Genomic DNA, 13,161 nt, shown 5'->3' on the forward strand with positions numbered 1-13,161 from the left:
TGCTGATGCTAATGGCAGCATGTTTGGACATGCTGCCTGCATTAACTGGATGAGGTGTTTAGGCAATAGAAGTGATGGGTCAGGTAGTCACCTGGAGATTAAAAGACACAACAATACACTTGTGAAGTTCAGTATGTGGGTGCCTAGTTGATTTAAAATAAAAGTGAACTGTGAAGGTAAAATGCAAGCTGAATTAATCACAGAAACTGCACTGAAGAACTTTGAGCCAGGCTTGTCAGAGACAGATCATTTGCCAGCACTGCTCTGCTCAGACAAAAATTCCTTCTTATTTTCAACAGTATTTTGTGAGATCTTGTGGCACATCCTGGATGCCCAAATCTCTCTCAGATTTATTTCACTGAGAAATTTAACACAGCTCCTGAGGTGAAAGGAGCATGATTTCTCAGTGCCTTACATCCTATCTGTCTGCTGAGGGAAATGTGAGATACTACCTGTTCGAGTGTACCAATTCCACCTGCTTTGTACCATGTCTGTGTTTGCTGCAGTACAGTGGCAGATCTGGCTCTCTGCTTGTGGTGGTGTGGGATGAGCTGTTTTGGACTGCTTGCAGAATTTCACAGAGGCTTCTTGAACAAAGTCACTGAGTCTGATCTTCTGCCCAGCATCTCCTGCTGCCTGACTAGTGGAAAAATTTAGCTCACATCTGAAATGAGCTTCATTTTTAATTAACTCTTGTAGTTTTCCTATAGGATTTGCTAGGTAGATCTTCTCTGTTGTGTGGGGTGATGTGACTGAATCAGAACAAGAAGGCTAACAATATTACAAGAGCTAGCTGTGTGTAAAGCCATGAGCTGCCCTAGTATCCCAGAGTACATCTGCTCAGAAGTTTAAGAAATTCCTTTTCCTTATGCTGTTTCCTAACAACACTTGCACTTAATCTATCTCCTCTGTGTAGATTCAGTTCAAATTAGTAACTTGGGCATCCTCTGAAAAAGCAATGCAGCCTGTCTTTTTAAAACTTCTTGCATCTAAATGGTTTTAAACTAACTCTAGTAATGAGTCTTTTGAGCTATATCACCTTATGTTATCATTTTGTGGATTAAAGTGTTCTTTTCCTTAGCTCAGTTACATGTCCCTTTATGGTTTGAAGACACACAGTAGGTAACAATTTCTCTACCAATGCTGTCTGTGCATGAGGAGAACTGCTATTCTTTAGATATTACTTAAAAGAAAAACAATTTAAAGTTCAAATCTCAGTAGTTTAGAATTATTGGGGGGGGAGGGTGTTAAATTTTTTTCCCCTATACAAATCTAAGGAGAATATCAAACACTAATTTTGGGGATTATCTGAGATGGTTTTGACTTGCTTGTGGAGGCAGGTGTCAGTTCCTGGCTTTACATAGAACTGGTATACTGCGCAGAGTTTGGATTAACTCAGTCACTTATATCGTGACTCAGCAAAGCTTATCTATGCTTTTGAACACAAATAGTTTTCTGGTAATCAGCAGGACTCAAAGGCTGGAATTTAAAAAGAAATATATGTGTCTTGTTGAAAAAGGGGCAAGAAAATAAAATCCTACTATATTCTGATAATAATACACCTGCTAGAAAACTTGTTTCTGTACCCACAGTGGATCACTTCAGGTGAACACTTTGCTACTCAAATAATTCTGGTTAACTAAAAACTATTATTAGAGACAATCATGTTGGACAAAAAGGTATTTTGGAAAGACAAAGATTATGAGATCTTACAACTGCTGAAAAAGCTGTTTTCTGTAAAGAGAATCAACAGAACATACTGTTCCAAAAAGGCAGGGAAACCACCTGAATAACTAAGTGAACTTCTCAGGACTGACTTTGGCAGTTGACTTTGCCATACTGGTCTGGGAGGTTACAATGAGACATCTTTGACATCTTTATCTAGTTTTAGAATTTCTGCCTGTCAATATTTAATTCATGTTGAATGTTGTTCCCATGAAATTTAGTCTTGTACAGTTATAGAGAGTTTGTAATCCTATTATCTTCTTGAAATCTGCGTGAAGTTGTAGTGATTGTGGTTTACTTTTTAGGATGGAGAAACTGGAGAATTTTATAGACTTATCTGATAAATCAATAAAATATTATTTGGGGAAAGTGTATGCAAGTACCTCTGGTCTAAGTTGCAGTAACTCAGTTGAGACACAGGAGTTTGAACTCTGACTCAGACAAAAATTGCAAACTTCATTCTTGGGCCTCCAAGTGTTGGAGATGCTGATGTTGCCATGTGTTTGAGGAAGAGGCACCTCCCAGAGAGCCCTGGCCTAGCACTGCATGGGAGGTCAGACAAGGTGGAGCACAGAGTGGCACAGCTTCAGGCATTTCTCTAATACTTTTTCTATTTCCGTAATATCAAACTAGTTCTAGCATAGCAATCCCTGCAGACAGGCCCAGCTCAGACAGTTTCTGTGTCTTCTGTCTTGGTGTTGTGTCCAAGAGGATTTCACATTTCAGGGAGGCAGTACTCTCAGCTGACGCATTTAACTCTGAGTTTCTTCCTCTTTGGAAGACACTGGTGTAGCAGATCATCATTGTGGGGACTTCTTCTTTTACAGAAAGAATCAGAGGACCAAATGTTGAATATTTTAGCTTGAGTTTTGCACTGCTTACTTCTTGTTCTCTTAGAGTGAGGACTTTATAAGGAAGTAACTTGATTCCTTTCCCTTTCCTGTGCTGTGATTGGGGTTTTTGCTATCCTAGTGCTCTATTTGGACACCTTTAGAGAGGTTTTAAACACAGGTGCCTGCAATGGCATCACCTGGACTTGACCACCCATGAGGGTTTCGTCTGACCATGATTTCATTCTTTCTTACTGCATTCTCAAGTTTGATCTTTCTTTTTTTCAAGTAATTGAAAAATTTGTTTCAGAGGAGGACCAGGGTCCCCACATAATCACTGGAGCATTTGAAAGTGTTTGCAGCTGGCAGTTTGCCTCCACTGACTGTGGGTTGGTGGTGGCCATGCAAAAAATAGCTTGGATGTCAACATCTAAGTTAGGGGAGGTGGGTTCCCACAGTGATTAGACTGTGGAAATTCTGCAGTGGAAGCATTGTCTAGGTTTCAATGAAATGTAGTGACTCCACAGCATTTTTAGCATCATCCAAGTAGGTAGCTCCCAGTGCATTGCCAGTGACCTATTTGCTTCTCCATAGATTTAAGAAAGGTGTCTGTATATACACAGAAATAATAGATTTGTTTTCTATTCCTTTTTATTATCCCTTCACCTTGGGTTATTTGTGCCTAACATGCTGGAAATTAATAACTCACTACACAGTGAATAAGGTGAATAGGGCTCTATCCAAACACAATAGTCCTGATAGGCTTAGTAAATATTTTATCTCCCAAGCAGAACCATTGATCTCTGTTGAGACTGTGACCTGTTAGGCAGGCAGGGAAGTGCAATTCAACATGTGTTTTGTTTGTTTCAAGTGTGACAGTTTCCGGGCTAGTAAGGATGTGTACCACAGCAGCTCTCTGTCAGACATGGTGACAGCACCGCTCAGCCCCGGGCAGGACGACGTGTTCTGGAGCGTGAGCCACAGCAAAGAGCAGCCCCCAAAGGTGGGTAAAACCCAGGGTGTTTGGCACTCTTGGGGGTTGATTGCACTGTGCTGTGGAATCCTGTGTATCCACCCTCTGCACTTCATGAAACTGAAAATCTCGTTGCTTTTATATGCACTGGGTCACACTAATCTAGAAAAAGGGATGCAAATTTACAGGCAGGTCGGTGTTGTGGCTTTGTGTGTATGTCGTGGTTTGACACTGGCCATATGCCAGGCACCCACGAAAGCCAATCTCTCACCTTCTTTTGCTCTTAGCTGGGCAGAGGAGAGGGGGAAAAAAATTAATGAACGATCACGAGTTGAGATGAGGACTGGGAGAAAAACACTCTTAAGGGCAAAACAGGTTCAAATTTAAAGGTATAAAGTAAATTTATTATTAAGAGTCAAAGGAGGATAATGAGAAGTAAAATAAGCCTTTAAAACACCTTTTTCCCCCTCAGCTTCTCCCTCCTTCCCACAGACAGAGTGTAGGGAGACATTGTGTGGGGGTTTTGGTCAGACTGTCACCTGAGGTCTTTCTCTGTTTGTTCAAGGAGAGGAGTTTTTCCTCTGCTGTGCTGTGGGGTCCCTCCCACAGGAGACAGCTCTCTGTGAACTTTTCCAGCCTGGCTCCAATCTCACAGGCAGCACTCCTGCCAAAACTGCTGCAACATGAGTCCCTCCCATGGGCAAAGTCTTCCCAAAACTGTTGTGGTGTGGGTCACTCATCCACAGGGTGCAGACCTCTAAGGACAGGCTGCTCTCTCTGGAACCGGGCCCCTCTCTCTCTATTTGTGTCTCTCACTGGATCACAGCTTTCTCCAGCACCCACCCGCTCTGGCGTGAGCACTTCTCCCACAGGCTACGAGTGAATCTCTGCATCCCCCTGGGCTCCAGGTGTTACAGGGGGCACTTTGTTTCACCATGCTCCTCACCACGGCCTGCACAGGAATCTTGGCTCCGCCAAGCACGGACCACCTACACTTAGAGCACCTCCTCCCTCGTCCATTTTGTTTTTCATTGACCTTGGTGACGCCATGTTGTTTTCCCTCACAAATCTTCTCTTCCTCCTCTTCTCTGTCTAGAAGAAAAACTGCTGCCCGTAGGTGCCGTAGCCAACAAGTTCCAGCAATTCAAAGATTCCTACGGGATCTTGCAGCGCTGTGAGATTGATCTGGGTTGGGTTCAGTGTCGGGAGTCACTCGCCACGTTTTCGCTGCCGGCCAGGCGGCCCCGCTGCCATTGTGTGGGCAGTGGTGGCCGCGGCGCTGGCGCTATTGAACTCCTCTCCTCACGCAGGGCACCGGGAAGGAGAAGCCGCCCCCGGCCTTGTGCCCGCGGCGGGGCCGGCTGGGGTCGGCCAGGCAGGCAAGGCTCGCTGCAGGCCGCACCGAGATGGCGGCAGCTGCGGTGGCACATTGCCACGGGCTGGGCCGGGATGACCCTGGCGGCGGCACCTGGCCACCCCTGGGAAAAACTGCCCGTGTGCTGGTTTGATTTTCTTCTTAAATGTCATCACAGAGGTGTTACCAACATCTCTAATGAGGTCAGCAGCACGTCCATCTTCAGAGCCATCAGACTGGCTCTGTCGGACATGGAGGAAGCTTCCAGCAGCTTCTCACAGAAGTCACTTCTGTGACCCATCCCCTGCTACCAAAAACCAGGCCATGCCAAACCAACACAGTGTCTAATGTCCACCCATTTATGATATCTGCAGGATCTATGATTGCAGACCCACCTCTTTTGTTAAACCAGGTATTTGTAGCAGCCCATTTGATGAAAAAGTCTGGCTTGTTGTGGGAAAGCTTGTTAATTTGTGTAATTGAGGTGATGGTGTATTTCTCTTTCTAACAGAATTTCTAAGAACAAGTCCAAGAGTATGTGAGCAGGAATTCATATGCCTGTGTGTGTACTTATTTTTTTACTTTGCAGGTGGGGGTGTGTGTGTCTCATTCCCCAACCTGTGGTAACAATATAAGGTAATCCACCAGCTGGGGAAAGCTGCATTCAGTGACTGCAGATGCCTTTCACTGTCTGCTTTAATTATTGACCAAGAATTATACTGACTCTGAGGAAAGGGGCAAACCTCTTTCTGTCTGAACCCTGATAGACTGCAAAGGCTTGGAGCAAACTGGAGGCACATACTGCTGCCTTGGAGCTTCCAATGCTGGTATCATGGAATATCTCCCCACAGGTCCCACTGAACTATTGTTCATTTCTCTTGGTTAGTCTTATTTTTTCATTCATGTAGGATAAGCATTAGGTTTATTGACTGAATCTAAAATATCAATAGCAACCTTGGAATGTTTGATTATGTCCTTAAGGTTCCAGAAAGGACAACCTCGAAATTCTACAGCAGGGATCAGCCTGGCCCTCAGAGATGCCTTTCAAGGTAAGCTCTAAAGTGTTTTATGCTTATATTAAAACTAAACTTACACTGTATACTTTATATATGTACAGTGTCCTTATACTGTGTTTTATGCTTAAACTAATTTTTTAATGTTGCTTTATTGTCAGTAGGAAAACTGAAGTATCTGGTAGATGCTCTACCTCAGTGTCAGTGGCATTGGTTTCAAAGGAGAGTCAGGTATCCAGATGCTTTGGTGAGGGGGTTCTGGCCTCAACTCCTTCTACAGGCACTTCTAATTACAGCTTGTGCTGCTTGTTTTGCCTTGAACAGGCAGCTTGTATTGTAACAATTTTGGCAGTCTGCCCTGAAGGGTGGTGTCATATCCCGGGTGAAAAGACCAAGGATGTCTAGAGTCCAGCAGTAAAGGGCAGCCCCCACTGGATCAGGGAACAGAATGGGTTGAAGAGACTGGAAAGTGAGGTCGATTTAGCTGAAATAACAAAATGATGTGTAGCATTTCTGATGACTCACAATCAGAAACATCATATGAAATAACTTTCAAGTGAAATCAAGCCCTAAGTGCTCTCCACTTGGGAATTACAGGAGGCAAAGCAAAAAAAAAAAAAAACATGTAATTGTCACTGTTACAAATGAGTGACTTCTGGACTGGGTTTCTGGTTGAGCCACTGGCTCGGCAACTTATTTTACTGTCCAATGCATTCATTTCTCTATTGATAAGTGACTGCTGATGTATCTTCTAGGAAGGGAGCGGAGGAGTTCTCTTGAGTTGCAAAGCCATGAGATTTTGGAATTAGGACTGACACAGGTCTGAAGAGTCCAAGGGAGATGTAATATAGAAGGATATTTTGTAATGGCTTGAGAATCACTAAGTTCCCAGGATGACTGCCTAGAGGAAACTGTCCCCTCCATCATCTCCTCTCACTCCTGGGTGGCCCTGCTTGGAGCAGCAGTGAAGATAAACTTTTCATTATCCAGAATATGATCTCTAACAGCAGGGAGCTCAATCTGCTGGCCCAGGAGCTGTGTTCCAGTCTCTCTTCCTGCACACAAGAGTCTCATCTGCTTTTTGTCTTTCTGTTTAGTAATACTCATCAGTCATCCCCCGGGGGACATGCTCTGAAGCTGAACAGTAGCAGCAGCACTCCTGGCACCAAGCAGTGGGAGATGGGATCTCATCAGAGCAGCTGGTCAACCTCAGGTGATTCCTAAGTCAAAGATCCATCAGTCAAAATGTACTAAACTCCTGTCACATGAAATGATCTTCTGCAGGGTGTCAAGTTCTGCATTGCAAATGGAATATGTCCTTTTAATGACATCCTCTAGTGAGAGGCTTTTGAAAGCCCTCTGGATTTTATGGTTCCATGTTCCTAAAATATAAGCACTTCCTCATTTGAGTCAGAAAAGTGACTATGAATATGTTTTCATATGGAAATTTTGAATTGCCTCAATTAAGAATTGAAAAAAAATAATTTCAGTTTTGAAAAAAATAATTGCAGTTAGTGACACAATTGAAACTCAGCAGAGCCAACATTCCAGTCACACTGACGTAATTCAGTACTGATGTTCACCCAATGGCAAATTCTGCTCTTTGCACTGCCCACTGATGATACAATTGAGCAGTTGATGTACACTAATATTTCTGCAGTCTAATAATGTACTGGCAAAAAGAAGCATAAGTCTCTCTCTATGGCACATTATGAAATATTTCTCCAGTATTCTTTTATGTACAGAAAGATAGTGGATTTAAAAAAAAAAAAAAAGGGCAAAAGAAGTTAAAAAAGAGAGAAAACCATCTGATTTAGGCAAAGTACAGCTTAGTAAGCTCCTTTGCTGTCACTGGTAATGGTGTAGGAGTGCAACAGCTTGCTCATGGTAGTGAAGTTTTTTGCAATACAGATTCTGGTTCCTGAGGTTCTGGCAGATGGGGACATGGAGAAGTGGACAGCTTTTTTCATCTCTTGCTACTATTGTGGGTGTTTTCTGCAGAGCAGTTCTTGAGTGGCCCCTTGTGAAGCTCTGCTGTGTCACAAGGCCTTGCATCCAGGTCGGCCACTAAAGACTGGGAGCATGGGGAATCACACATCCCAGAGTGGAAGCAGGGTGGATGCAAAAAAAAGAAACCACCCCAGTGAGCTTATGAGGTCATTTATTTTTATATTGAGGTTTACATTGTTAATTTAAAATCCCTTGATAAATGAGGAACAAATTGCTTATTTATTGCACTTACACAATCAAGCCAGTTTTGCTTTTACTGGCTACCCAAATTAAGAAGCTTTTCTTCAAGAGAAATCCAAAGCACACTTTAAATTGCTTGGGTTTTGTTTCTTTTTGCTCTTATGTCATTTTGTGTTTGAATAACAACGTTGAAAAACATGCAACAGTCCAGCTCAACTTTGCAAAGTCCACGTGATGTGTAACTCCTGTGCTATTTTGGCATGGGGAAACAAAAATCTCACCAGCAATGGAAAGAATAGAAAACCTCCCTTGTGGTTTAAACTGTCTCCTTGAGTTCTTAAGTGTCATTAAATTACAGCTAGTTCTGGCATATGGCATTTCAGATAGAGTTTGTTGCTTTCCCAAACCCATAGGGATAATGAATTGGAGGAAAGGGCTATAAATACTTTAAAGCTAATAGTTCTGCTGAGTTGCTTAGGTGCTTACTGACCAGTAAGGAATTCTGAGTTTAGAAAGCTTTGAAAAATGGATGAAGACATGAAACCATTGTGACAAAACTAAATTACCAAATGTGAATCCTAATTTGTGTGAGCTTGAATTCTCCCCCCTTGACTTGCAAAGGGTCCTGTTGGTAAGAGTAGGGTAGTCATGGGAGAAACTGGTGAAAAGGCAAATGTTGAGCTGGCCAGTGTGTCCAAGGGCAGGGTGATGGTACAGTGGCTTTCCTTCCTTTCCCCTGTGTCAGGTATTGGATGCAGAGCATCCCTTCAGGGCCTCTTTTGCTTTTTCCAGTGCTTGCAGGCAGTGGGGGAGCCCATGTTTCACAGATGGATTTGCAGTTCAGTGCAGCTGTTTGCCCTCAGCCCAGTTGGGTTTAGATAATCAGACTCTTTGGGCTGTTTTTGTGTAACAGTTTTATGAAGGCCAAATCTTGGCAGCACCTCTGTTTCCTCCAAGAGGTGTTTAGGGGTTCTGGAGCTCCTGCACTTTCCTGCTGACCCACTTGTCTGCAGTCACAGGAAATAGCTGTGTGGCCTTTTGCTGCTGGAAGATGACCAGCAGTTGCTGGTGTGACAAGCTGTCTCTCCTCAAGAAGAGGATCAGAGGAAGGGATTAGGACGCCCTCACCTTTACCCTTGCTCCCTTTCCATGGAACTGTGGCTGATGGGCAGTGGGAGTATGTTGCCAAGGGTTTGGTTTGTTTGTCTTACTCTTGCAGCATTAAAGTGCACCAGTTTCAATTTCTGTACATAATATTGCAGCACCCAGAACCACTGGGAAACAAGCAATGAGATTTTCCTTTGCAACAAAGAGAAAAGAGAAGTTTGTCAGCAGAGACTGGTATCTGCTTTGGGTGGTAGCTATGTGTGCTTGTCTTGCTCTCTCACCTGCTGCATGTACACTTAGAAACTTTTGCATTTTTTTACTCCCAGGGAATCCAGGACTGGCCAAGGCAGAGAATGTTTTGTCCCAGAACCACATGCAGTTGCATCAGAAGACTGAAAAAATTTCTCATCCAGGCCAGATTGCAGTAGGTTCTTTTGAATCCACTGATATTTTTGATTTGTCTATCATTCTTACCAAGGGGTCTGTCTGTGCAAACAGTTCTGTTTTGGTGTGTGAGTTTGCTGTCACTCGTGACTTGACCTGAGGGGTGTGTGAAGCTGGCTAAAGCTCACTGCTCTCAGTCCAGGTCTTGTGTCCAGCTCAGATCCTCAGCAGTGTCCAGTTTTGGCTCTAGTCACTTTCCTGTGTGAGATACTCACCTGTGATGGACCAACAGAAGCATCAGCTTCCTAGTAAAGCTTTTTTTTGGTGTGGCAGTGACTATAACTGTATATGCTAGGACAGTAAAATATGGCACATGCTGCTGAACAATGGGTTCTTCAACTGAGTTTTCTTTGCTCAGGGTCCAGGCTCCTTTGCCAAGGTGAAGGACAGTGCCAGCTCCTTGTTAAAAGCAGCAGACTATTCCTCCTCAAGTGACGAAGTCAGCAGCAGCAGCAGCAGCAGCGATGAAGATGACACAAACCACACAAGGTTGGCTTGATTATTATTCTTATTATTAATAATAATATTCTTGTTGCACACATATCTAGAAAAAGCTGGCATGTGTAAATACTCCCCCTCTGAAGTTACTATCACTCATTTGTGTCAGCTGTAATTAAGCAATTTAATTGCATTTTAATGAACTCCTGGGGGTAAATGTTTGCTCCATCAGATGTGCACAGCGTAATAATACACTTTGATGACTTGCTGCCCTGGGACAATGTGGCAATGTCTTGTTTTAACTGGATATACTGGGCAGTGATTTTATAGGGATTACTTCACATTGATCTACATTTACATGGAATTTTTGAAAGAAAAAAGGAGAGGGAGACAAAACTGTAAAAACTATATGCCTTTATAACAAGTACAAATTACAGTGGAGAAAACAAGGCAAACATGACCCTTGAATTCATGTAGTCTGGTCACTCTGAGGGAAATAATTGCCTCTGAAAAGTTGATTCCTTTACCAGGGCAGTTAACAAAAAGGAGGGATGGTTTTGTAAAATGTGTTGTATTTTTAATACTGACATTCTGCACGACTGCTGTGGTTTCCAGCTGATGCTGTGGCTTGTCCCACAGCTGATCCCACCTGAACTGTGTCTAGCTTTCCAGTTTATCTTGCTGGTTTTGTGACTGACTGACATCTTGTGGTTTACCTGTCATGTAAAGTATGTATTCTGCTGAGAAATAGTGGAACAAGAATAGCTTACTACTCCAAGAGCAGGGAGACAGGGGGTCACTTGCACACCCCTGCTGTTAGGAACAGCAAACAGAAACATTTTTTAATATTGGTGAATGAAACTTCTGATTTTCTTGCAAAGAGACTTCAGTTTAATTCAAGTTCTAGGATTTACTTTGAAATGCATCTGAGGGCCACAGAGCTCTCTGGGATGGGGCTCTTGCTCTTCTGACAGAATTATACATGCAGTTTTGTCAGGTGTCAGGCAGAGATGCCCAGATGTGGAGCGCTGTTGGCAGGTTATTGTGTTGAGCTGGTCGTTTCCCCTGTGCTGCTCTGAAGAGGTAGAATTTTTGTGCCTGCATATGCTCCTGATTTGCATTTCTGAAGTTCATTTTCAAAGCTGAGATGAGGAGAAAGAATGTTAAAAATCTTGTAGCTTATTCAGTGCCCCTGAAAGAGCTTTTACTGTAATGCCTTTGTTTTTCTACTGATCCTCTTCCAAACCACCTTATTCTGATCTGTAAAAAGTTTTATTCACTCTAGGTCATAGAATTCATCCTAGACCTCAGAAAGACGCTACATAAAAATATGGATTTGCCCTGTAGCAATGACTTTGCTGTGTAAGTGTCAGATTGCTGTGATCCTTGCATGCTGTAATGATTTGAAGGAGTGGTATCACTGCCTTTGGAGCTCTGCATTTGTTATTTGCATCTCCTCTGTGTCTGAGATCCATCCGTCCTCTGGAGAGGTGCAATTAGCAGGATGGTCCCTGTCACGTTTACCTTCCTGTGCACACAGCCGCTGCAAGAGCCCCTGTAAAATCAAAGGTATAATCTTGCTATTAACAAAGCCCCTTCATCTTGGCAGAATATCATTTATATTAAAAGATACTTCAGGAAGTACATCCCAATTGCTGCCAAGTAAATAGCAAAAAGGATAGTGATATGACTGAAAGGAGCAGCCAGTGCATGTTCTGGATGAAGTGAAGAGTTTGGGGTATTTTGCTCTCTAAAGCGTGCGACTGTAGGATCTGAAGCCCCTTGCACTCTGGAGTGTTTCTGTGGGGGCTCTGGCTGAAGCACCTTGGGCCAAGTTTTAGTGGGCTACTGAAACCAGCCTGTGTTTTCCTGTTCTTGCCTGGGCTGTGGAACAGCACCTGATGTCCACACTCCAGCTTTCCCAGTAGGGAACAAATGCAAGAGAAGGAGCTTCCTCTGTTCTTGGATGAGTCCTGTTAACCACCCTGAGAAGACTCATTTCTGAGGATCCTGGACTAAGGGCTGCTGTGTTTCACCAGTAAAGCAACTTCTGGTCTTGTTTTTCTTTACAGTGAGATGAGCCAGAATTCTTCTTCACACTCTCCAGTTTTTTGTTTTAAGCAAAGTGTCAGTTTATATGATCCACTGTCTTACCTCCTTGTTTAGCACATCTATTCCATTGATACTAATTTCTCCTAGTTTATGGAGAGTGCTTCCTTCTCCAGTGCCTGCAGTATGCCCCTAAAACACTGAGTATCCTGGGACTCATTCGTATAGTTCAGTTTCCTTTCTTTGCTCTTTAGTTGCTGTTTCCTACCAGCATTTGGACAAGGTGTATGCAAGTGTGTGCTAGGAATTACTTTCTCCCTCTCCTAAGCTGGAGGTTGGTATTATTTAAGATCAGCTGCTGTTTGCTTCCATGATAAGAACAGGTCCTGGCATTCACCATTAATCCTAATCCAAATCTTGTCATTCCTTTCAAGTTTAGTGTGCAAATATTTACCCACTCACATAGAATGGGCAGACAATACAAAACCAAAAAATAAACAAAAAGTCCCACAAAAACTTCTACTTGTACACACCCATCTTAAATCAGTAGGTCTCTCACCAAAACTTCTTTGTTATTGCATGGGGCATAATTTAAAAGGAAAAAAAAAAAATTACAGTCTGCTACCTTTTGTGTAGAGCCCTTCACACTGGCTGAATCCAGTCAGTTTTATAATTACTGGAAAGGAGGCAAAAATGTAATAGGCTTAAGTGGATTGGAGTAAAAAAGATGAGTATAAATAAATAAATGGGATAAATAAATCATTTGAGGTGGAAGTGTGCATAAATGGGGCCAAGACATGTTTGAAGCAGTTCCACTTGGGTGAAAAAGTTTAAAATGCAAAGATACCTCAGGCGGTGCAGGAAGCAGTGATGTACTGGGAATTCACAACAGACACTTGACTTGTTCTCACTCTTGCTTTTGGGATCAGCTTTTGATCACTGTTGAGGATGGAATGCTGGGCTAGGGGGGCTCTTGGCCCCAGCCAGTCCAGCAGCTCTTGCTTTTCTGTGTGTGTTTCTGTGCTTTTCTGTGTTTCT

The 13,161-nt window shown here is 43.1% G+C and overlaps 1 protein-coding gene across 4 annotated transcripts in view; it reads left to right on the forward strand.

The window, feature by feature from the left end:
* Positions 1-13,161, forward strand: part of NRK (Nik related kinase) — a 92,724-nt gene that overhangs the window by 57,794 nt on the left and 21,769 nt on the right. For all 4 annotated transcript variants that reach the window (XM_058847776.1, XM_058847774.1, XM_058847777.1 and 1 more), the window contains 5 exons: positions 3,427-3,558; positions 5,864-5,931; positions 6,993-7,108; positions 9,519-9,616; positions 9,995-10,125. In XM_058847776.1, the coding sequence (XP_058703759.1) occupies positions 3,427-3,558; positions 5,864-5,931; positions 6,993-7,108; positions 9,519-9,616; positions 9,995-10,125 (545 nt within the window). The remainder of the gene's footprint in view (positions 1-3,426; positions 3,559-5,863; positions 5,932-6,992; positions 7,109-9,518; positions 9,617-9,994; positions 10,126-13,161) is intronic.

The sequence above is a fragment of the Poecile atricapillus genome, chromosome 12 (assembly GCF_030490865.1).
Source record: "Poecile atricapillus isolate bPoeAtr1 chromosome 12, bPoeAtr1.hap1, whole genome shotgun sequence".
NCBI lineage: Eukaryota > Metazoa > Chordata > Aves > Passeriformes > Paridae > Poecile > Poecile atricapillus.